The sequence below is a fragment of the Desmodus rotundus genome, chromosome 10, assembly GCF_022682495.2.
Source record: "Desmodus rotundus isolate HL8 chromosome 10, HLdesRot8A.1, whole genome shotgun sequence".
Lineage (NCBI taxonomy): Eukaryota > Metazoa > Chordata > Mammalia > Chiroptera > Phyllostomidae > Desmodus > Desmodus rotundus.
The window spans coordinates 35,304,790-35,327,386 of NC_071396.1; the positions used below are offsets into that span (position 1 = coordinate 35,304,790).

Consider the following 22,597-nt stretch of genomic DNA (forward strand, 5'->3'; position numbering starts at 1 on the left):
CGAGGCACCTCCGCGTGGCAAGCGAGTGTCCTTTCACCCCCTTTTTTCCCTGCGTGGACCCACCAGGTCCTGCACTGTCTCTGTCCCACTGGACGGCCCACCTTAATTGTTTAAATCTCAGCCTGGAACCTCCTCTGTTACCCCGTTTCTGACCCCTCCCACAATCGGCCACACCTGCTGGCGCTCGCGTATTTTCTGCCTCGCCACGTTAGTCCGTGTGGCCTGGCCCGCTGGCCTGCCGCCAACCATTTCCAAGCTCTAGCGCAGGCGCTGTAGCCCCAGGGAGCTGCCTGCCGGACTGACGGGTCAAAGCCATGCCCAGCTAACCTGGCTCTGCGCAGGCACAGGTGTTAATATTATTAAAACTATGGCCAAAGTACCGCATTCCAAAACTAGCAAAGAGGTTTAAAAGGGCCGCAGCAGAGCTGCTAAGGGTAAGTGGACGGCACTCTGCTGGTGTGCCTTCCTTGGAGAGGAGGGCAAATTAATAAACCTCTCTGGAAAAGGAGCGCTCAGCAGTTAAACCTGTAGCAATCGACCTAAAAACGCACAATGCAAAGCTTTATGTCTGAAGACATTTATGTGTAAAAATTACGATCCAAGCATCCATCAATAGCAAAATAGCTGAATTATGAGATATCCACATGCCACATGCTATTATGCAACCTATTAGGCTGTTATCACTGAAAAAACCTGCTTTATAATCATTTGGAATGCAGCATATGTTCAGCAAGAGGTACAGAAGTGCTATCAATTTTGAGTTTTAAATTTTTCGTAACAATTCTATAAACCTGTGGGATTTTAAAGATAACCACGACCTGGGAGACCCGGCTCACTGCGCTCTTCGCCCCTGGCTCGGAACAACTCCGGGACGTGGCGGGTCTGGGGCTCCGACCCAGGACGGCTCGCGCTGGGGAGAGCGACACCTGCGGCGGAGCGGGGAAAAGCCAGTCGCACCTAGGCGTGGCCCAGCGCAGGCGCATGCGCTCGAGCAGGCAGCGACTCCACCCGGAGTTGCGGCTTAGGCCCCGCTGCGCGCTCCGTACGCCCTGGGGGCGGGGCCAGGGTGGGTTCGCGAGAGTGACGGGACCGGACGCCAATCGCAGGGCCGCTCTTCCTCCGGGCTTTGTTTGAAAGCCCGTGGCCGCCTAACGGCTCAGCCGGCGGCAATCCTGTGGGAACTGTCCCGCGCTGGCCGTCGGTTGCTGAGCTCTGTTCTGTGTGGAGTAGGTCCTGGTCTTCCACGTCCGGTCCCTGGGAGCGTTCGCCATGAGGAGAAGGTGCGGGTTGCGGGGGAGTTGAGGGGTGCGGGACGGAGCGACGCCCGTCGCGGGTGCGGGACCGGTTCGGGCTTCGAGAGGCGCCCCCCTCAGCCCGAGGCTAGGGCGTCACCTCGGCCTGCGCCCGAGTGAGGCTGGGGCTTGACTGGGCACGGTAGGCACGGGTCGCGGGCCCCGGTGGGGCGGAGGCCAGGCGGGACCCGCAGCTTCTGGGCGACGTCGGGTCCCCCAGCCCCTGAGGCCGGGGTGGGGCGGAGGCGCTCGCGTCCTCCGGGGTCCCGTGGGCCGCGCCGGCGCACTGCGTGTCGGGGGCTGCTCTAGGTCCGCGCGTCTCGTTTGTCTTTATCGTTGTTTCCCGTGTAGCTGGGTTGCGGCTTTAAAATTTAACGGAATTGGAGAGGGAGCTTGGTTTCCTTGCCAGTCACGCGACTCCGTTTAAGGAATTCTTTCCCGGTCGTGTTCACCACTCAGACTGTGCTGCGGGGACGGCCCGACTTGGCGCGGCCCGGTGTCGCAGCGCAGTCCCGTACTAGCCTTGTGACTGGGGGCAACTTGTTGGAGGCGCGCTTTCTCACCTGTAGGGTGGAAAGTCCCCGAGGCAGTTCTGTGCCGAGTGCGCCACAGCCCCTCCGAGTGGGGCTCGGAGCCTGGGCGCCGCCGGCGCTGGCGGGGCTCCAAGGCCTCCCGGCTCCCAGCTCCGCAGCCGCTGCGGCCCCGCGGGCCGAGTGGGGGCCGGTCTTCCTTTGGGCTCGTTCCCAGCGACTCCTCCGACGCGCGTGCATTCATCCTCTTGCTCTCCCGGACACAGCTGACGTCGCCCCCGCCGCACCAGGCCCCTGCCTCGCCTCCCTACTCCCTCAGTAGCAGGGGCACCGCCGGCGGGACTCCTGGCGTGGGCGGGGGTCCTTTCCTCCCAGTCTTTCTCCGTCTTTCCATGAAGGGGCCTGGGGGGTCCCCGGGCCTTAAAGGTGCCCGAGCCCCACCGCACTCGGACCCGTCCACTGCGCTGTGCTGGCGGCGTGTGTGGACAGTGGCCGGGGCTGCTTGGCCCCAACAGACCTCGAACAACCTGTGTCTCACCAGGGGCAGAGGGGTTTGACCCCCTACCCGACCTGCTTCCACTCCAGGCCTCAGTTGCCCCTTTTCCTCACACGTGGCACCACTAACAAGGAAGGAGTCTTGCCCACTCCCACCCCTGCTCCTCCCCGTGTAGCTCTGGGGTCAAATCTCCATCCTTTCCCGTTTGGGTGTTTTGTTCTTTTCTGGAAGGATAGGAGAATTACAGGGGCTCATACTTGGAATTACAACCACCCCCCCGCCCCTGCTTTGTAAGGCAACCTTTTATAATGGGCTACATTCCAGCTTGTGCATGAAGGGCATGCGTGACTGGGAAAGGCCTGAAGCTGTACTGAAATGCCCTATAAAAAGTGTTCTGTGGGTCTCCACGTTAGTTTCCTCCTGTGGATTCATATGGGGAGGGGGGGAATCAGTATTTTCCCGGTAGGTTCAGTATCTGAATAATTTAGTTCCAAGTACATTCCACCCTTCTGGAAAAAGCACATGTGGGCATCCTTGGTTTTAAGAAAACCTTGCCCTATCAGGTGAATTGGAGCAGATCTGACGAGTAAAAGTATGCATTTCCTATAAAGTTCCCTAGTTGGAAAGGAACAGGTTCTGCTTTAAAAATGGACGTAGGTTGATTAGCTATCCCTACGATTTGTACAGAGGTTTTACTCCAAGGGAGAGAGTGACTTAATTGCAGAGGGTGAGGAACAGATGAAGTAGCCCCAGTATCTACAAGGGCCTCAGTCATTTACCCTCTTGTGGAGATTGCAGTTTTTCCTACAGTGTTAGTAAGCCCAGTCCCGTGAGCAACCCCAGGCCTGCTCTTGGATCTTTTGTTTTTCTAAATCCCATGTTAGTTTTCTGCCATCCTGCTGAAGGCGTCCTGGCTTTCTACATAAAATCAGGCTCCTCTGTAAGAGTTTCCCAGCAAACATTTTAATAATTCCCTTGCTTTGCTCCCAGAAGCTGGTAGGTTCATTCATTGGAACAGGTCAGAATAGCCAAGGTCGTATGTGCTAACAGTGAACTTAGTTCCTGCAAGTACTTCGCGCAGCGTGTCAGAAGCAGGGGCTCATGCGGCGGCTTTCTACTCTGCTCCTCAGTGAGGTGCTCGCAGAGGAGTCCATTCTGTGTCTGCAGAAGGCCCTGATGAACCTTCGGGAAATATGGGAAGTCATTGGGATTCCCGAGGACCAGCGGCTACAAAGGACAGAGGTTGTGAAGAAACACATCAAGGTGGGTGTGGCGTTTGCGTCCCCTCTGAGGCAGCGTGTCGGAGTGCCACTGAGGCAGCACGGGCTCTTCCTGGTTTCTATGTCCTTACTTACAAACTGGACATTATTAGGGTTTTGGTGTTATTTGTTGGTTTGGGTTTTTTTCCCTCACTGGCCCCAAACTTTTACGGGACCGTCTTCTCTGCTGTAGGACCTCCTGGACATGATGATCGCCGAAGAGGAGAGCCTGAAGGAAAGGCTCATCAAAAGCATAGCCAACTGTCAGAAAGAGCTGGCCACCCTTTGCCGGGAGCTACGTGTGGAGCCATTTCAGGTACACAGGAGGGCGTCAGGCTCCTGCTTGGGTCTGGGAGGCAGGGAGGACCTCTGCCTCGAGGCGGCGGCGACGGAAAGTGCCCTTGTCGGGGTGGTGCTGGGTGCGAGAAGTGGGGAGCCGTGCGGCCCAGTCCTCTAGCCCCAGCAGTCTTCTCTACCTATGTGAAGACCTGCCCTGCTGAGCGGCGGCGCAGCCGGTGGATACTACCATGCTTTAATCCGGAACACACTTCCTCTAGCTGTCAGTCTGTGGGGCACAGAAAACACTTTTTTAACTCTGAGGAAAGTTCACCATAGATGATACTGTGCCATTTTTTCTTTGAAAGGAAATGAAAAGACCTATGTAGGAAGCTAAAGTGTCTAGTGATACAAGGGAAAGTTACCCCAAACCCTGCCTTTGTGGGCTTTTTCTTATCCAAAAGCTATACCCAAGGAGCCGGCCACAATTGCCACTTGAGAAGAAATGTCTCCAAAGCTCGGGCATCAGGAGAGCACAGCCGGTTTGCAGCGTGCTGTGATCATTGCGGCCGCAGAGCGGCTGCTGTGTTGTGCCCCGGTCGGGCATGAATGAGGACGCCAGCAGTAACAGATGGACCCCCAAACATCCCTGGTTAGAACCAGTAAAAACGATGTGGGCTCTTAAAAGTGGAGACATCTGGGGAGCTTGTGAGGGTGATTAAAACAGTTGTGAGTGCAGGGACAGGACAGGCTGTGACGGCTTCCGTGGTCCTGTAGGTTCCCAGGCCCCTCTCACTGTCACAGGAAGAGCTCACTGCCTGCTCCCTGCATGGAGTCAGCCTAGGAGGGGAGACAGCCTTTACGGGGCCAAGAATAACTCGCACGTGATGGCCAAGGGCAGTCGGGCAGACCATGCTGTCCATGTCATTGATTATGGACAGTTTTTTTCTTTAGTCTTTGTTTTTTTTTAAACGTTCACTGTGGAACTGGGTGAGGAGTTGGGCGTACACTGGTACGCCTCCCTTAAATACATGCCGGTTCTTAGTGCACCAGTGCTGAGTAAAATTTACAGGATCAGTAACATGCCCTTTATTGGTTCGAAGTAGTGCAAGGACTGCCCTGTTACTGGTTGGGTGATATTCTTAGGGCTACTGGGGTGACCATTGGTTATGAGCTAAATGTTCCAGCCCACACAGCTAACTGCTGCCGCCTGCAGAAGAGCCCTGGTGCCTTTCCTTAGCGGAGACCTCCCTTGGGGCCCTCTTTGTCTGTGTTCTGTTGTGCGGGAGTTGGCTTATTTGCAAGTTTAACTAAAAGTCTGTCATTTTAGACCTCTTTTGTCGCCCTACTCTTCCTTCGAGGAAGTCTTGGGACCCTGTAACAATGGTATGTGTCCTGTGGTCTCGCACAGGAAGAGGGAGAGCCAACCATCTTGCAACTAGAAAAGGATTTGCGAACTCAGGTGGAACTCATGCGGAAACAGAAGAAGGAGAGAAAACGTGAACTGAAGCTGCTTCAAGAACAAGATCAAGAACTGTGTGAAGTTCTCTGCATGCCGCACCACGACATTGACGGTGACTCGGTCCCCAGCGTAGAGGAGCTGAGCCAGTTCAGGCAGCACGTGGCCACTCTGAGGCAGACAAAGGTGCGCTGCCGGCCCTGCGCTTCTGAAGGTCTCTTTGGCTTCCCTATGTGGACCTTACAGTCATTTTGTTTTACAGGCGTCTCGGCGTGAGCAGTTTGTCAGCCTAAAGAGACAGATCATACTGTGTATGGAAGAATTGGACCACACCCCAGACACAAGCTTCGAAAGAGATGTGGTGTGTGAAGATGAAGATGCCTTTTGTTTATCTTTGGAGAATATCGCAACACTACAGAAGCTGCTACAGCAGGTAACATCTACTCAGAATATGGCCTGGGTCCCCATCTCCACAGTGTGCAGCAATTTGGGAAGAGCAACAGTTTTTCCCCTATAGGAGCCAGTGTACTGATGAGAGAATGAGGGAGGGTAACGATAGTATTACAAGATAAACATCTTGATTTTTTTCAACAAAAAACTTAATTTACGTGTAGCTCTAAGAATATGAAACTGAAATAATTGATGAAATAGTTGAATTGCTGTTGAATTGAAAAACAAAAAGTTTTTAATTCAGAATTTGAATTGTAATCCTGGGGTCTGAGATGAGCACAGTGACAGTCTGACAACGTGTGTTCGGCAGTCACCAAAACACACCCCGGCTCAGTCTTGTAAAAGTACTTGCTCGGCTCGGCGGTCCATGGATCTCTTGGGGGGAGACCAGAGGGCGAGCCTCTGAGCTGCTGCCTTTGCCGTAACCACTGTCTTTCCTTGCTGCAGCTGGAAATGCAAAAGTCACAGAATGAAGCAGTATGTGAGGGGCTGCGCGCTCAGATCCAGGAGCTCTGGGACAGGCTGCAAATACCAGCAGAAGAGAGAGAACCTCTGGCCATGGTTATGAGTGGGTCAAAGGCCAAGGTCAAGAAAGCGGTAGGAAACCCAAAGGGTGCTGGGTCAGCAGTCTCTACAGGCATTTTTGTGTCGGCTGTCATGTCTTTATACCAGCTTCTTCCTTGAGCGAGCCTGTTTTAAAGCAGGTACCTCATGTCTTCTCTTTTGTGTCCGTTTCTTAGGCTTCTGCCTCCTGTGATGGCATTGCTATAAAGAGTGTCGACTTACCTCTGTGGTTTTGTGCTGTAATTTATTAAAAAGGGAAAATTTTGCCCTGGCTGGTGTGGTTCAGTAGATTGAGTGCTGGCCTGAGAACCAAAAGGTTACAGGTTTGATTCCCAGTCAGGGCACATGTCTCAGTTTTGGGCCAGATGCCCAGTAAGGGGGCATATAAGAGGCAACTGATCAATGTATTTTTCACACAGCAATGGTTCTCTCCCCCTCTCTATCTGCCTGCTCCTCTCTCTAAAAATAAGTAAAATCTTTTTAAAGAGGGGGCGGCATTTGCAAAGCACCGTGAATGTAAAATATAACAAGCGCCTTTACCTGATACTGTGTTTTCAGCTGCAGTCCGAAGTGGATCGCTTGGAAGAACTGAAAAAGCAAAACATGAAGACAGTGATTGAGGCGATACGTGTGGAGCTGGTTAAGTACTGGGACCAGTGTTTCTACAGCCAGGAGCAGAGACGCGCTTTTGCTGCTTACTCTGATGGTTAGTGCAGAAGCCAGGGGCTTTATGTGGCTCGCACCTGTAAAAAAGTGCAGACTTTCCCCAGGAAGCACTTCCTCGGCTGAACAGAGATAACTACCTTTTTTTTTTTTTTTTTTTTTACGTATTTTTAGAGGGGAAGGGAGGAAGAAATGTAGAGAGAGAAACATCAATGTGTGGTTGCCTCTCACATGCCCCGTACTGGGGACCTGGCCCCACAGCCCACGCCTGTGACGTGACTGGGAATCGAACTGGCGACCCTGTGGCTCGCAGGCCCACACTCAGTCCACTGAGCCATGTCAGCCAGGGCATAACTACCTTTTAAGCCACTCGGCCTACATTGCTGTTCCTGTGTAAATGGACATTTGCAAATGCTGCTGGGAACTAAGGGGTATCTGGATTTCTGAAGCAGTGTGTCACTAGCCTATGGTTGTGAAGCTCAAGCTTTTCCAGTGGTTACTGCCTCTGCCACGTGCAATGTCAAACTCTTAACAGTATTATCTCCATCTCCATGCCAGAGACAGGACACAGAGGTGCACCCACGTTGAGCAACTTGAACCAAAGGCACAGCAAGAAAGGGGCAGAGCTCACATTTGAACCCACAGAGTGTTACCCCAAACCCCACAGAATTCTAGTCTGACCTGAACTGAGTATAAAGATGAGGCTGTCTGCTAAATCCCACATTTGGGGTATTTTCTGTAACTCAACCCTCTACTGGGCAGGGTGGGAAGGAAGAATATGAAAGAAACCTAAGACGAGGTGAGAGAGGTCACATGGGTTTGAGAACCTTAGGCCACACCCTGGGCCCGTGCTCCCTGGTCCCTCCGGCTGATGGTGACCAACCTGGCTTTTGTTCCCCCGTGTGTACTTAGTCACGTACCGTTCCCACTGCGGTGCAGAGTAATCCACTTTCATTTTAGGGGATGAGGGGCTGGTATTATAAGTTAAGGTACTAAACACTAGAAGAAGCTTTGAAAAATACTGGGCCTATATCTTGCAGAAGACTACACAGAAACTCTGCTCCAGCTGCATGACGCTGAGATTGTGCGGTTAAAACACTACTACGAGCTTCACAAAGAACTCTTTGAAGGTGTGCGGAAGTGGGAAGACAGCTGGAGGCTCTTCTTAGACTTTGAGGTACTGCCCTAATTCTCCTGTTTTCTTTAAGAGAATGATGCCATGTTAAGAAAGCACGTCCTGTACAGGGTCAGAGTCCAGTGTCCTTTGCTCTTTCCTGAGTTCCCAATACCCTGTCTTCTTCATCAGTAAGTCTCTGATCATTGCTCACCCGTCTGTGTCTGTGAGGCTTATGTGCGGGAGTGTGTAAGAGAAAAACCCCAAACGAACAGCTTAAATAAGGGAGGTGTTTCTGGCACAAAGGAAGTGCAGGGCAGGTGTGGCCACTCCACAGTCGGTGGGTCCCAGACTTGTCCAGCTCACAGCTCCCCCACCACGCAGGTGTGGGCCTTATCCTCAGGGCCAGGTTGCCTCGAGAGCTTCCTCCATAGCGTTGCAGGCAGCATAGTGGAGGAAGGGACACAGAGGCCCCTGGAACTGAGGAGGGAGAGGAGGATGGGTGTTGGGCCAGGCAACTAACATTCTCCACCATTCCAGCTTTTGCTGTTTTCTCCATGTGCCTGGTGTTGGACCACCTTTGTTTACTGAATTCCTTTTCTTCTGGTCCACACAGCACAGACACGTTCCCCCAGAGCACTGTAGAGCCCGGGGCTGGGAGAGGCATCGCAGACACAGAATTGAAGCCATTCGGTGTCAGGTGCAGGCTGGCCCCGTCACAGCCTGAAAGGTCCTTCAGGGAGACCCAGGTTCGGTTCCTCCACCTTACAGGTGGGAAACTAGGACTTGGAAGTGGAGCAAACCTGTGAGACCTTACAGCTGTTTAAAAGCAGGCGCCCCATCCTCAGTCACTCCTTACTCCTGCCTGAAAGCAAGGAGGAGGAGCAAATGTCACTAAAGAGCCAGATAGTGACCCTTGTCGACATGCCCACATCTAAGGGAACAGAGGAGACCAGTCAGCATGCACTGTGGTTACTGCTCACGGCCCCCCAGCCACGCAGGCCACGGGGGGTGGGGTTTCTTCACAAGCTTTGCCCCCAGATTGTCACGGTGTGTTTTGTATTTTTCTATCTACCCCTGATTTTAAGTGTGCACACCTAATTTGTTACAGATCATACGCACATGTTACTGTTGTTGTATGCTGTATACGTGAGGGAATAACAAAAAATATGAGTTAAAAAGAAGAGGTGTGATTACACAGATGACACAGGGAGCTGTCAGAGAGGGAGGGGCGGGGACTGGGTGAAAGATGGGGAGCGACTAGCCAGAGACCGCACCTGCAGGACCACGGATAAAGACCAGGTGCGGGGTGGGTGGAAGGAAGGAGGAGGGGCAGGGCTGGGGGGGTTGGGACATCTGTAATAGTGTCAGTAATAAAAGTAAAAGGGGAAAAAAGAACAATAAGCCTAACACACTATGGTTTTTCACTTGTCCATTTTGAGAGAGTTCATTCAATGCAAACCAGGTGACCTATGCGTTTGAACCTTGCACATTTCAGCTGCGTTGTCCCAATAGGCCAGGAGTGAAAGGGCAAGTAAGGGAGCCCACCAAACTCTCTTTTGAGTATAGCCCTTCCTTCGTCCCTCCACATCGCTCATTTCCTGTAGGTGACATTTTAGATCTTTTGACTTCCAAACCAAGGAAGGGAGCCAGAGACACTGTGTGTTAAATATTGAAGCCTACCTTCTTTTCAGGCGACAAAGGGAACACTCGTTTCCCTGCACCCCAGCGGACGTGCTCACACCCAACACCCCTGCCTTAGGACCCCTCCACCCCTCACTGCCTAGAGGGAGTGGGGATGCAGAACTCGGAGTCTCCCTAGTGGCGCACTCCTGACCGCTGGCAGTCCTAGCAGAGTGACTGGTGTGACGGCCCGCCCCGGCTCTGCTCTGATTACAGTGTGTTTTCACAGAGAAAAGCGTCAGATCCAAGTCGGTTCACAAACCGCGGAGGAAATCTTCTAAAAGAGGAAAGGCAACGAGCCAGGCTCCAAAAAACACTCCCTAAGGTAATATTATTGTGAAGAGTTTTGGTGCTCGGTTACAAAATCCTTCACTTTTTGTGTATTTGCTTTGAATCATTTGCCCCAAACTGTCTTTTCTTCTAAAGGTCAGGCAAGGATGACGAGCAATACTGGGCCTTCCCAGCATAAGCAACTGAATATCAGGTGTTAGTTTTCTAGGGCAGCCATAACAACAGACACCAGAGGGGGCGGCCTAACCCACAGACACTCACTGTCTCAGGGTCCTGGCCGCTGGCGGTTGGCGGGAGGTCTGGGCAGCACTGGTCGCTTCAGAGGCCGGTGGGTGGTCTTTCTTCAAGAAAGGCCACGTGGAAACACAGGTGTGTGTGTCTCTGTGGCCACGTTTTCTCTCCTCACAAAGTTCCCACCCGTCCTGTTGGTTTAGGATCCATCCTGATGGCCTCATTTTACTTCCTGAGAATGGAGGTTAGGACCTCAACATATGAACGTGAGGTGAGGGGCACAGTTCAGCCAAAAACACAAAGCAAGCTTGTCAGCAAGTTCTGTGGGCTTCAGTACTTTTCTCTCTGGTTTCTCTTAATCCTCACCTGAGGGTGTGTTGATTTTAGAGAGAGAGGAAGGGGGAGAGAGAGAAACATCCATTGGTTGCCTCCCACAATGTAGGTGTGCACCCCGACCAGGGATCGGACCTGCAGCCTTTTGGTGTATGGGACGATGCCCTAAGCATTTGAGCCACCTGGCCAGGGCCAGTACTGTTCTCTGTTAGTTCAGTAAGTGCTATTACTATTATTAAGAGTCAGAAACTACTTAAAAGTGCTTTCTATTTTTACAGTTGAGGAAACTGAGGTACTGGGAACTTAAGTAGATCCCACACGGTGCTGCTCTGTTGTGCAGCGGTGCTCGAGGGGCCCCCGCTCCTTACACTCGCACCCAAGACCGTGGTGGCAGCGCTGCTCCTCACCCTCCCCCCTTTCACGTGTGCTGTGAGCATAGCATCGCTCGTCTCTGATTCCCTGCTACCGTGACCTTCCCCGTGGGCCCGGCCTTATGATGCCCTGGGGAAGGAACGATCATTTTGGGGCGGGGAAACATTTCTTTTGGGCTTCACACCAAAGGTGTGAGTTAAGAAGCACGCTCTGTGTCTGGTCTCAGCTGGAAGAGGAACTGAAGGCCCAGATTGAAATGTGGGAACAGGAGCATTCAAAGGCGTTTGTGGTAAACGGACAGAAATTCATGGAGTACGTGGCTGAACAGTGGGAGATGTACCGCTTAGAGAAAGAGCGTGCCAAGCAGGAAAGGGTAAGAGGGCCCAGTCTGGGAAGAGGGAGGGGTGGCCCTGTGGGCAGCCCAGACTCCACCGGTGCCCATGGTGTAGAGGTGGCACCAGATTTCTGTCCCCACGCCCATCCCAGACATGCTCTCTTCCTGGTGTGTCAGTGTTGCTTCTGACTCCCACACAGCAACTGAAGAACAAGAAGCAGACGGAGACAGAGATGCTGTACGGCAGCGCTCCCCGAACACCCAACAAGCGGCGAGGGCTGCCACCCTCCACACCCGGGAAGGTGCGGAAGGTAAGCAAGAGGCTGCGCTGGCCTCTATTGACGGGGCTGCTGGGGGCCCGGGCTCACGGCCATCTCTTCTGTCCTGCACAGATGGGAAAGGATTTTTCTAGATTCTCAGTTGAATCCATTTGAGAATGGAGCATTATTTTCCTTCTCCCTCTACTTACACTTTATAACATGTGAAACATTTAAAAGTCATTTGTACCATAACGCAAGAGAACCACTGGGAATATTTGGTGTTTTCTTTTTTTAAGTTTATGAATTCAATTTCTTACACACACACACATTTTATTTATTTTCAGAGAGGGGGGAAGGGAGGGAGAGAGGAAGAGAAACGTGGATATGTGAGAGATGCATCTATCAGTTGCCTCACATGCCCCCAACCCGGGGCCTGGCCTGCCACCACCCCCCCCAAGACGACAGTCTGCGCTCCTGGGGCGGTGCCGAGCACGGGACACCTTCACACGGCCACCCCTCTGTTCCTCTGCTGGGACTGAAGTAACGTCTCATGAGTTTAGTTTGCATTTCTCTAGTCACTGATGAAGCGAGTATCTGTCTCTCACGGGGTTTACAGGAATTCTCTGCATTCCGGGTGCTTTCCCAATAGTGCGCGTGTCTGGTACAGCCCGTCTGTTCACTCTTCATGGGGTTTTGATGATGAACAGGAAGTTCTTCACTTAACACAGTCAAAGTGCTTTCAGTCTGCTTTCTTCACGGCTGGTACTTGTACTTGTAGCTACTCCATCCATGGTCTGAAGCTACAGATATTCTTCTGTGTTGGATTTCCTAGTCTCCGTCTTGTATTTGAATAGTTTTGTTACCCTGTTTAAGGTTTTAATCCACTTAAGAGTTTTTAATATAAAGAAACTATTACAGTTTATTGACTCCTCGTAAGTATGTGCAGTGTGCACCTGAAAGCTGCCTCCCCAGCGCAGGCCGTGGGCACAGCCACCGCTATGAGTGCCCCTCCCCCAGCTAATGGCAGGCAAATTCGCTGTCACTACTGAGTAACTGGCAAATTCTAACATTTTATATGTGTAGACTCAGAGTCTGGCTTTTTTTAGCACAATTTTGAGTGATTCATGCATGTTGTTCCGTGTAGCAGTAGCTCACTACTATCACCGAGCAGTATTGCATTGTATGATGTCACGGTTTGCCTATCCATTCGCCCGGCGATGAATTATTGTGGCCTGGCTCTGGTTTGGGGCTACTGCAGACAAAGCTGCTGCGCACACTTGTATACGTGCCTTTCTGTGCAGCTGTGTGTCCGTGCCTCCTGGCAGAGCTGTGGCCGACTCCTGTGCCGGGTGTCTCTGCAGCGCTAGCACGGAACAGCCACACCGTCCTGCGGCCCCGCCTGAGCCCTTCTCGCAGGTCTCCTCACAGCGATTCGCATAAACGCGTCTTCTGTCGACTGCTCTCCACGCCATTGTTTGGTGTGCAGGGTGAGGCTGCTGAGCGTGTCTGCTGAATGACTGATCTGTTCTCCTCCTTAGCTGAACACCACCATCATGTCCAATGCCACGGCCAACAGTAGCATCCGGCCTGCCTTTGGGGGGACAGTCTACCACTCCCCAGTGTCTCGACTTCCACCTTCTGGCAGCAAGGTCAGTAAGCTCTGCACGCAGGCACGTCCTGAGCCCTGCCCCAGCCTCTTTAGCCACGGCCCCCGCCCCTGCTGCTTCCAGGTTCTGAGACCCCTGGATTCAGTTATCTCTGAGACGCTGAGAGATGACAGATGGAAGCTGGTTCATCTAAAAACCCAATGAGAGAGAGATGAAAATGGTCACATGGAGCTCCTGTAGTGTCGTGGGGAAGCTCCGGGATGGGACTAGGCAGTGGAAGAGAGGGGCTGGTCCCCTCGGCTCAGTTCAAAGCCAGGGCTTCAGCTGCTGCTGAGCATGGCCCTGTTGCTGGATCACTGGATAGTCAGGCACTCACGTAAGGAGACCAGTGGGCAGTCTGTGCTAAATGTGTTCAGTTTTTCAAGTATTTTGCAGACGATGTTCAAGATAGGTGTTCTGCAAATCATTGTATTTTTTTACATCAGAAGTGCTACATGGGATTACAGACACATGAATAATGAAAAAATTGGTATCACTGTGTGTGTGTGTGTGTGTGTGTGTGTTCGTTATAACACGTTGATCTATCCTTTTTCTACAGCCAGTCCTCAGTTCCACGTGTTCAGGGAAAAAAAAAACCCGTGCCGCCCTCCATGGAGCCGACAAGGAGAACCTGGAGCTCAATGGCAGCTTGCTGAGCGGTGGGTACCCCAGCTCGGCTCCCCTCCAGCGCAACTTCAGCATTAACTCTGTTGCCAGCACCTATTCTGAGTTTGCGGTAATTGACCTTTTGTGACATCTGCCAGTCTCTGGGGAGCACACAGTTGGGGCAGAGGGCATCTTCCTGGGGGCACCCAGGCTCTTAGCACAGTGTTTTGGAGGCTGAGAATCCCTTTCCTGCCTTGACCGTGGCATGGGGCGGGGAGGGTCCAGAGGCGCGTGGAGGAGGGCAGCTAGCAGTGGCAGCTGGACTGAAGCCGGACCCTTTTGCTGAAGAAATACCAGTCCCTGGCTGCAGGGGGCAAGCCTTCTCATCACTGCCCTGGTGCTCTCTTGGTGGAGTTCTTGGTAATTGTCTCAATTCTCTGTTCTTAGAAGGATCCGCCCCCCTCTGACAGCTCCACTGCCGGGCTTCAGGTCTGTGTGGCAACCCGTGCATGTCTCATGTCCCCTTTCCAAACCCATCTGTCGTCTGCTGGCTTCACTCCCACCTGGGCATACGGCTACACTAACCCTCCTCTGTCCCTTTGTTACAAAGGAAGCAGGAATTCCGATCCAGACCGCATAAGTAGTAAGTGTCTGGCTTCAATTCCCAAAATACTCAACTGCTGATTAACAAGAAAACGTGTTCAGACTTGAATTGGATTCTCAGCCCTACTAGAGTCAGGCTAATTTTTGTATAATTTTACAGTAATTCACAACAGAAAACTTTCACGATCCCTGACAGTGACAAGCAAAGGCCTCCCCTGTGCTGGAAAGAAGAGCAGCCCGTCCCCAGGGAGGGACCCCAGCTGTGTGCTGCTTCTAGTGAGGTTCTTGGCCTGCGTGGTCGTTTCCCCTGGAGTGTGTGCCTTACTAACCCTCAAGGCTGAACGCCGCTTTGCTCTCCGTTCTCTCAGACTAGCCCACGCTCGTTTCCTTGCCTCTGCCTATCTGTGCCACTTCAGCTGCTGCCGAAGCATCTATGAGGCTATAGAAGAAAGCCATTCTTCTAGATGCTCCTCAGCTCCTGGTATCCTACTCCATATTTACCAACACCTAACTGCTGTGCCCTTCACTTACTGGGGTGTCTTCTCTCTCCCAGTACCTTCCTGTTGAGAGGTGAGATGCCAACCCCTGGGGGATGCTGAGGCACACAGGCTAGGGTGCCAGCTGTCCTCTCGCTGCATGGACGGAGCGCGGCCCAGGTGTCCATGGCTGTAGCGCACTTTGGGCACCGCCGTCAGCTCCACAGCCTGGCACTTTTTCAAATCAGTGACTGGTGTGGCTGTAGCTATGGCAGTGTGTGCACGTCGCTTTGGCTAGAGCCGATTGCTGGGCTGAGGGTCCAGGTTTTTTATTTTTGTTTTTGGCTTCCTCAGTCAAGCCCCATTTCATACACCTGGAGCTTAAATGTTATCTGCTTGCCTTCGTGGTGGCACCCGAGCACGTTTGTGTGGTTTTGGTGGCTGTGGGTGGCACACCCCAGCAGGCAGCATTGAAGCCAGTGACTAACCTCTGCTAACACCTGTCCTTCTCGTGCTCGTCTGCACTGTCGTCTCCCACCCTCTGCGCCATGTGCTCCGGCACGAGATCACATCACCAGCAGCACAAGGCCCTCGGCCCCAGGGATTGGTAGATCCGTGGTCTGGCCCTTTTGTGCACAAAGGGCTCACGGGCCAGGGCTTCTTGCCCGCCCGGCCCGACGACTCACACTACTGTGTGACCTCTGGGGTCCCCCCGTGGGGTTCTGCAGAGCAGACTGGCCGAGGAGAGGGCTGGAGGGTCTTGTGTACATACGCTTTGCCCGTGACTGACAGGCTGGCGCCCAGCGTGCCTCGCCGCCTGCTCTGACAGGCCTGTGCCAGGCACCTCCGTGTCAGAGCAACAGCCCTCAGGAGGCCGCATGCCGACACCCCACACTTACAAGGGCAGGGCGTACTCGGGAGGGGAACAGTGCCACTGACCTTGTGTGTTTCTCAACAGCGAGAACTTTCAAAGGCCTCCAGATCTGACGCTACTTCTCGAATCCTCAATTCAACCAACCTGCAATCCTAAGAAGCCCTGATTATCTGCTAGCTGTGGCTTCCTGTGCCTAGACTGCACCTACCTGTGCGGGGATGGCTTTCATTTTCTCCACTTCAGGTGTGCTTGGGACCTGGGGTAGGTGCCATCGCCCCGGGGCCTGCCTTTCTCACAGGCGGAAGTGCATCCTAGGCTTAGCGGTCCTTAAGACAGTATGTTTTGGCTCAAGACACACACTAGAAGCAGGCTCACAGCATTAAGCACAGACTTAGCACATCGACCTTACTTTCCCGTCCCCATCACTGCAATGGCTGAAGCACAATCAGTGGCTCTTGCGTCACCATCAGGTGAGAAAACAATGGCCTCCACCTGCAGACACCTGTCTTGTTGAGGGACTCCCAGGCAGTGCCGCGCCGCAGCTGCGACAGCCCTGCCCTCACCTAGAGGCCCATCGCCAGCACACAGGGCAGCCTTCCTCCTGATGAGAGTGTCCCACCTGTCGGGAGTTGTGATAGCCTGACCTGCTGCCTGAGTGTGGCCGCCCCTGCAACTGGCAGCCAGGCTCGGAGGTTGTTGGGGAAACCTAGAACTTTGCACATGTCTGTCCTGGGGGGCGTTCCTACTGTAGCAGACACAATGAGGCCCCTTCTGTAGCTACCCTGTGGTTGCCACGATTCTCCTGGAAGCGCTGTTGTTTATTCCCACTCTGCCTGTGCTGCCGCTAGCACTACATGGTTCCCGGCCGCTGGGGCAGCTCGGTCTGCACGCTCGAGTCCTGCTGTTCAGTCCTGTGTACATGTCCTGTTTTTTAAATATAAATATATTAAGAATAAATTAAAATGTACTTACATTAAAAAACAGTAAAGTGTTATCTTCAAATTTTCTCAAATAAGGTTTTGCTTTGATCTGTAGAAGAAATTTCTGAAGAAAAAGAAAATTCTGTGTGAATTTCTTTTTATATTGTTTTGTGTATGTGTAAATAAATGAGAATCCTCTCTTCATAGGATAAAAAGGGTTTTGAGAGAGGAAAAAAGGCCTGATATGTAAATATTTGTAAATATATGTGAGTTATTAGGAAACTTGTGGTTTCACTGGTATTTGTCATGAATAGGGCTAGGTTTTATAGGGTGAAACTGGCTTTTTTATTTTAAAAGTACGGAATTCTTAATTGTTTTAAGTATACATTTAAGAAACATTTCAACTCTATATTTACACTGAAAATCATTAGTTACAGGTGAACAGTATAATGGTGAAACATTTATATAACTTAGGAAGTGTTCCCTTGGAGAAGTGGAGTAGCGACGTCCTATTAGTGGACTCTTGAAGAAGCTCTAGAAGTAGACAAACTCTGCCCTGGCTGGTGTGGCTCAGTGGATTGGACTCTGGCCGGTGAACTGAAAGGTCATCGGTTCAATTCCTGGTCAGGGCACATGCCTGGGTTTCAGGCCAGGTTCCCCAGTAGGGGGCGCATGAGGCAACCAATCGGTATTTCTCCTGCACGTTGATGTTTCTCCCTTTCTCCTTCCGTTCCCCTCTCTAAAAATAATCTTTTTATAAAAAGTATCCAAAATTGGGGAGGGAGAGAGTGAGGGGTAGACTAGGAAAAAAAGAACGCTGTGATGGGGAGGGGCCGACGCAGGGCCTTTGCGGGGGGAGTTTCACAGGTGTTACCTTTGTGGATTTTTACTGTACTCATTTCACGCCCTTGTCCATAGACATCAACTCTTCTCTCTGCACTGCACACGTGTAGGTGTTCCAGGGCCCGCAGCTCACAGCCACGACCTGGAGTTGCTTATCTACAAAGTATTCAACCCGGCAGGGCCGGTCCCAGCTGTTGGTGTCCCCGTGGCCCAGCTGTCCGTATTTACCTACAGTGAGACCAGACCCTCAGCCATCGTCCCCCCTGGACCCTGGCACGTCTCCCCTCCAGGCAGGAAAACCAGCCCCTGTGCTGGGCCTAAGCTACCAGTCTGCGGGGTCTGCTGGGTCTGCTGGGACCTCAGGAGACCAGCCTCCAGGCCAGGCAAGCCAGGTTGGGGGGCTGCCTACAGTGGCAGCACCAGTCACTCACCACAGGGATCTTCCTTTTATCTGTCTACCCAGTGCCAGAGCAAAAGGTGTTTCACAAATACCTGCTCAAGATTCCATTCAGACAGACCTTTATTCAGAAAGGCAAGGGGGGCCCCCCAAGAGTGCTTAGATCTGCTCTGGACAAGGGGATGAACACAGCTCCCCAGTCCTGGCCCTCCCACGTGTCAGCGTGTCCCCACGGCCCGTCACCTGCCCTCCACTCCCAGGGCTTCCCTCCCCTGGGTTTTGGCATCCCCGAAGCAAAGGCTTGACTTACCCCAGCCCCAGGTGTACAGCTCCCCGGCTCCTGCAACCGAGAGGACCGGAAGGGGCCGTCACCACGGCCCTCTGACAAGGCGGCTGCCTAACTTGGCCAGCCAGCCAGGGCCAGCACACTGGAAGCCGTAAGGTTTGCTCGGCAGAGCACAACGGCCCCTCCGCCTCTCTTTGACAATTGTCCAACCACGTTTGGGGTGGTAGCAGATCCAGACTGAAAAAGGTCACCTCCATATGCCACCTGCACCTCACAGCTACTGAGTTCAGGAATCTTGCCAGAAGGGACAGGCCCTGCTGTTGGAGGAGGCAGCCGGCTAGGGACACCTCGGTGCCTGTGAGGAGGCTGGGCCACACGGGCCCGCCTCCAGAAAGACGATTCGGGGCCTGATGGCCCCTGTGACACTCACGGGGAGGTTGGGACTCTATTTGTGAGCGAGGCGGCTACTCAGAATATGTCTAAGACGCCTACAATAGCAGCATTCTGGGGAACACCCTTGTCCACAGTCACCAGCTAGAATGGGCAGACCGACTTCCTGCTCCCTCCTGAACCAGCCTGACCAGCCCCACTCACTCGTCACCACGGCTGTGTGCCGGGACCCACAACTGGCCTTGACCGCGTCCGAGCCCAGGGGGAGATCCAGTAATGCTGGGAAGGGCTGCACGGCTATGAAGGGGGCAGAGGCTCCACTCTCAGCCCCAGCTGTTCCTGTCATTTCAGGACCATGTTCATCCAGTCCTGTGGCTTCAGAGAAGCAGTAAGAGTGACGATGACAACGACAGTGATGAACTGTCCCTGAGCTGCACACACTAAGGCACCGGCTCTATGAAGCACAATGCTCTCTAGCTCCCAAGCTAGTGCTCCCAACCCCTCCATCCCCAGCAAGTGCTGCGCATCAGTCTTGCCGCAATCCCTCCCAGAAGGGGCTCCTGTGCTGTATCCCAGGGTCCCAAGGATGTCACATGTCCCTTCTAAGCACTGTAAGGTCGCAGGCCAACCTATGTCCAGGAGTCGTGAGTGACAGAAAAGTGCGAAAATCAAGAGTTGAGACTCACTTTTCCCTGTGACTGTCTCTCTGTCCTCCGCCAGGCTCTTGGTGGGCAGGGCCAGCTGCCCTGATTCATTCCAGCCCCAGGTATAAACGTCCCCAGTCTCTGAAAGGGACATAAAGGAAGCCCATTACACACACTGTGACCCCCTCTGGCTCCTAAACCCGTTGCATGTGTCCAAACTGCCCTACACCCCACTAGCACCCTGGGCAACTGAGGCCAGCCCTGCCCAAGTCAGCACTGCGGGGACAGAGTGCCTCCCTTCGGCACCCAGTGGCGTCCTTGTCTCAACAGGTTCCCTTCCCTCCAAAGTGCCTGCAGGTCACCATTGTCTTTAAACGAAGTCTCTTGCTGGACTTCCTCTCCTGTCCCCTTTGTTGCTCAATTGCCCCCTCCCGCTCCCAGCACACACATGCACACACTTCAGAAGTGTGCCCTCCCGTGGTCCCTACTCAAATCTCCTGAGTCCTGCCGCTTGTGCAGCCCCACACGCCACGAGGCCCGTGGAAGGCACCTTTCTCGCCTCCACCGCACAAGTTTGCGGTTGGAGCAATGGCTGCGTCGCTAAAACCGCACTAATGGTGGTCACGATCAAGCATTTTCACCTGCGCCGCTGTTTCAAGCACCTCTCACACGTAACCACAACCGTACACACCGCTCCCCTAAGGCGCAGAGAGCTGACGTGCTCGGCAGGGCGCCGATCCGAACCTGGGCTCCACCCATGCCACCAAACTTAACGCCTCAAATTCCTCCTGGACCCTGAGTACAGGGCTCGCTACTGGGCTGTTTCCAGCGTCCCCTCGATTCCCTGCAGCCCAGTCGTTCGATTGAACCAGTCTGCCAACTGCGCAGGTGCACTCAGTGAGACTGGGGGAGGGGCCGAGCCGGCAGGGAGGGGTTTGCACGGCCCGCGATGAGCGCAGCAGCCAGAGGCCCAGGTGCAGATCCTTGAGAATCACGGGCACCTGGGTCGCCTGCCAGGCTCACAATTCAAAGTGACGCTCCCCACTCTGGTCCCACGTGACCCACCAGCAGGACGCACACTCGCCACCTTCATGCTTCCCGTGGGCACGAGTGCCCACCGCGTGCCCTACGTCATGGCCACCTAGACACCTACACCGTTTCCTCCATTCTCCTTGGCCTGGCTATGCTCCCCGCCCCCCAGAACCAACCGGAAGAGGAGGAAGACCGGGAGCCCACAAGACCCGAGCTGCTTCGCAGAAGCACCAGCCACTCACCGCTCACACACACCGAGTGCCAGCCACCGGCCGCCACCTCAGCCACGGGCAGCCCCTGCAGCGCCTCCAACAGCCGGGGCTCCGGCTCTGCTGCCAGAGTCCCGTGGCCCAGCTGTCCATGCCTGAGCAAGGGAACCCCGAGTCAGCTCCGGTCACATCTGGGGGTCTCCCTGTCCCTCCTTCCGCGGCCACACTCACCTGCCCCCGCCCCAGGAGTACACCTGGCCAGCCTCGTCCAGCAGCAGCGCGTGCTCCGTGCCCAGCTCCAGCCGACGCGCTCGCAGCTCCCGGGCCAGAGGCCGGTAGAGGGGTGGCAGCGGGCTCATGTAGGCGCGGGCTCCGGGCAGCAAGGGCAGCGGCCCCGCCCGGGGATCGTCGCCCGCCTCGTCTTCCCGCTGGGCCTCCGGCACCACGGTCTGAAACCACAGGGGCTCCCCGCACAGAGCCGAGCCGGGCGCCCAGGCCTGCAGCTCAGACCCATGCCCAGGCCCCCGCCCGTCGCGCAGCACCACGAGGAGCGTCTCTGAGGCCCACGCATCTCGGCAGCCGTCCGCCGAGCCACGGGCCGAGCCGGACAGCCGCACCTGGCCGGCACCTGCGGGGGCGGGGAGCCAGCTGAGCAGGGGGCGGGAACAAGCGGCCGGGGGCGGGGCCGGGAGGGATTGGGCCGGGGCGCTCACGGCTCAAGAACGCGGTGTAGCTCCAGCTGGCGCTCACGCGGCAGACGTCTGCGCCAGCGCCCGGCGCGCGCAGCGGCTCGGGGCTCTGCACTTGCCGCCCGCGGCCCGACCCCAGCGCCTGCCCGAAGCCACAGAAACCGAAGCCAAACCAGGACCCGCGGCGCTCCTCGGCCATGGCCTCGCAGCGCCCTCTGCCGGCCGCTAGCCGACACTGCAGCCGCCTCACCTGTAAGATGGGGAAGCCCCAGACCCTTAACCAGAGCGCTCGGCGATATCCTTCCACAACGTTCGCCGAGCGAGAGCCTCGGCTAAAGTCCCACCACATTTAGGAGAATTCGGCATTGTCTAGAATGGGGCAATTTCCCTGTCCTCCTTTTTGACTCAAGCAACCTCAGCGCCCACACAGTGGGCGCATCATCCCATGTACTGTTGGGAACTACAAACGTCCCCATTTCACAGAGAAAGTAACCGTTACACAATCACACAGCTCGGGGCAGAGGGCGGAACCCCAGGGAGGCCGTAACGGGGTTATCCCCAGCCCCAAGGTTCCCCTTTGCTTCTGCAGCTAAAGGGGCCTTGGATCCTTAGCTAGTTCACTTCAGCTCTCAGCCTTCAATTCAGTTTCTTCAGTTTTACAAGATAGAAGTAGGGAAGGGAGAAAAGTCGGTCGGAAGGCCGGGGCCTTGGGTGAGGCGCCCATTGGCTGCCGCAGCCGCCCGGGGCCAACCGCCCGCGAGGGTGGCGGCTACGTCACGGAGCAGGCGGCCACAGGCCAAGGCTCACCGCGGTACTGGCGATCCCCGCAGCGGCCGGTCGAGTCCAGGTTCAGTGGAGCGGGTGCGAAGCCGATGCAGTGCCACTGAGGCCCCGGGTGCTCAGTGTACGAACTTCCGGCGGGCGCGGGGCCGCGGAGCCCGGATGAGACGCACGTGGGAGAACACTCCCTGAAGGGCCGAGGCTAAGCGGAGGCGAGCTACGCGCCACCCCACCTCACACTGGCAGGACCGCTGCCCCACCGGAAGCAGCCTCGGCAGCCCGCTCTCCCATTGGCTCGCGACCTGTCATCCATCTGTTCCAGCCAATGAGCTGTGGAGGCTGGCTCAGCCCGCCCCCGAGCAGAAGCAGGGGGGCGGGGACACCCCAAGCTTGGCTCCCATTCGGCGAACCGGGCCAGTGACACACCCACCTCAACTCGCAGAATTGGGAATGGTCACCGAAACAATACGAAATACTGAAGGGCCAGCATCTAGCGCTCTGTAGCCTAAACCCGTTCGTTCATTGATTAGCTTTCTAGGCGTAATCCCTGAGCTTCCAAAGGGGACTGAGCAGCGACTCAGTGCCTGGGGTGCGG

At 54.6% G+C, this 22,597-nt stretch overlaps 2 protein-coding genes across 21 annotated transcripts; one reads left to right on the forward strand and one right to left on the reverse strand.

The window, feature by feature from the left end:
• The first annotated feature begins 1,037 nt into the window (after positions 1 to 1,037).
• Positions 1,038 to 16,827, forward strand: PRC1 (protein regulator of cytokinesis 1). 5 transcript variants are annotated; one of them, XM_024561726.3, is made up of 15 exons: positions 1,038 to 1,280; positions 3,449 to 3,581; positions 3,771 to 3,893; positions 5,265 to 5,498; positions 5,575 to 5,745; positions 6,210 to 6,359; positions 6,885 to 7,032; positions 8,030 to 8,166; positions 10,016 to 10,111; positions 11,240 to 11,386; positions 11,548 to 11,658; positions 13,146 to 13,256; positions 13,813 to 13,989; positions 14,307 to 14,348; positions 15,897 to 16,827. In XM_024561726.3, exons 1-15 carry the CDS (start codon positions 1,270 to 1,272, stop codon positions 15,966 to 15,968), a joined length of 1,863 nt encoding a protein of 620 aa, XP_024417494.2. In that variant the 5' UTR covers positions 1,038 to 1,269; the 3' UTR covers positions 15,969 to 16,827. The 5 variants fall into 5 exon arrangements, with proteins under 5 accessions (XP_024417494.2, XP_024417495.2, XP_053768359.1 ...); XM_053912384.2 differs by having other exon boundaries at positions 1,043 to 1,280; positions 13,813 to 13,912; XM_053912385.2 differs by having other exon boundaries at positions 1,043 to 1,280; positions 13,813 to 13,912; positions 14,310 to 14,348.
• On the reverse strand, positions 3,888 to 22,591 carry RCCD1 (RCC1 domain containing 1). 16 transcript variants are annotated; one of them, XR_011650445.1, is made up of 11 exons: positions 22,030 to 22,591; positions 21,247 to 21,472; positions 20,765 to 21,161; positions 20,567 to 20,688; positions 19,335 to 19,433; positions 18,853 to 19,023; positions 18,283 to 18,312; positions 17,607 to 17,803; positions 16,785 to 16,841; positions 6,867 to 6,914; positions 6,129 to 6,209 (listed from the first exon to the last, which is right to left on the reverse strand). XR_011650445.1 is itself a non-coding variant. In XM_053912395.2 (9 exons), the coding sequence occupies exons 2-9, from the start codon at positions 21,419 to 21,421 to the stop codon at positions 4,138 to 4,140; spliced, it is 1,047 nt and encodes a 348-aa protein (XP_053768370.1). In that variant the 5' UTR covers positions 21,422 to 21,472; positions 22,030 to 22,591; the 3' UTR covers positions 3,888 to 4,137. The 16 variants fall into 16 exon arrangements, 13 of the variants coding, with proteins under 13 accessions (XP_053768370.1, XP_053768362.1, XP_053768361.1 ...); XR_008425268.1 differs by lacking the exon at positions 16,785 to 16,841; XR_008425267.1 differs by lacking the exons at positions 6,129 to 6,209; positions 6,867 to 6,914 and adding an exon at positions 13,250 to 13,403.
• Positions 22,592 to 22,597: the final 6 nt, after the last annotated feature.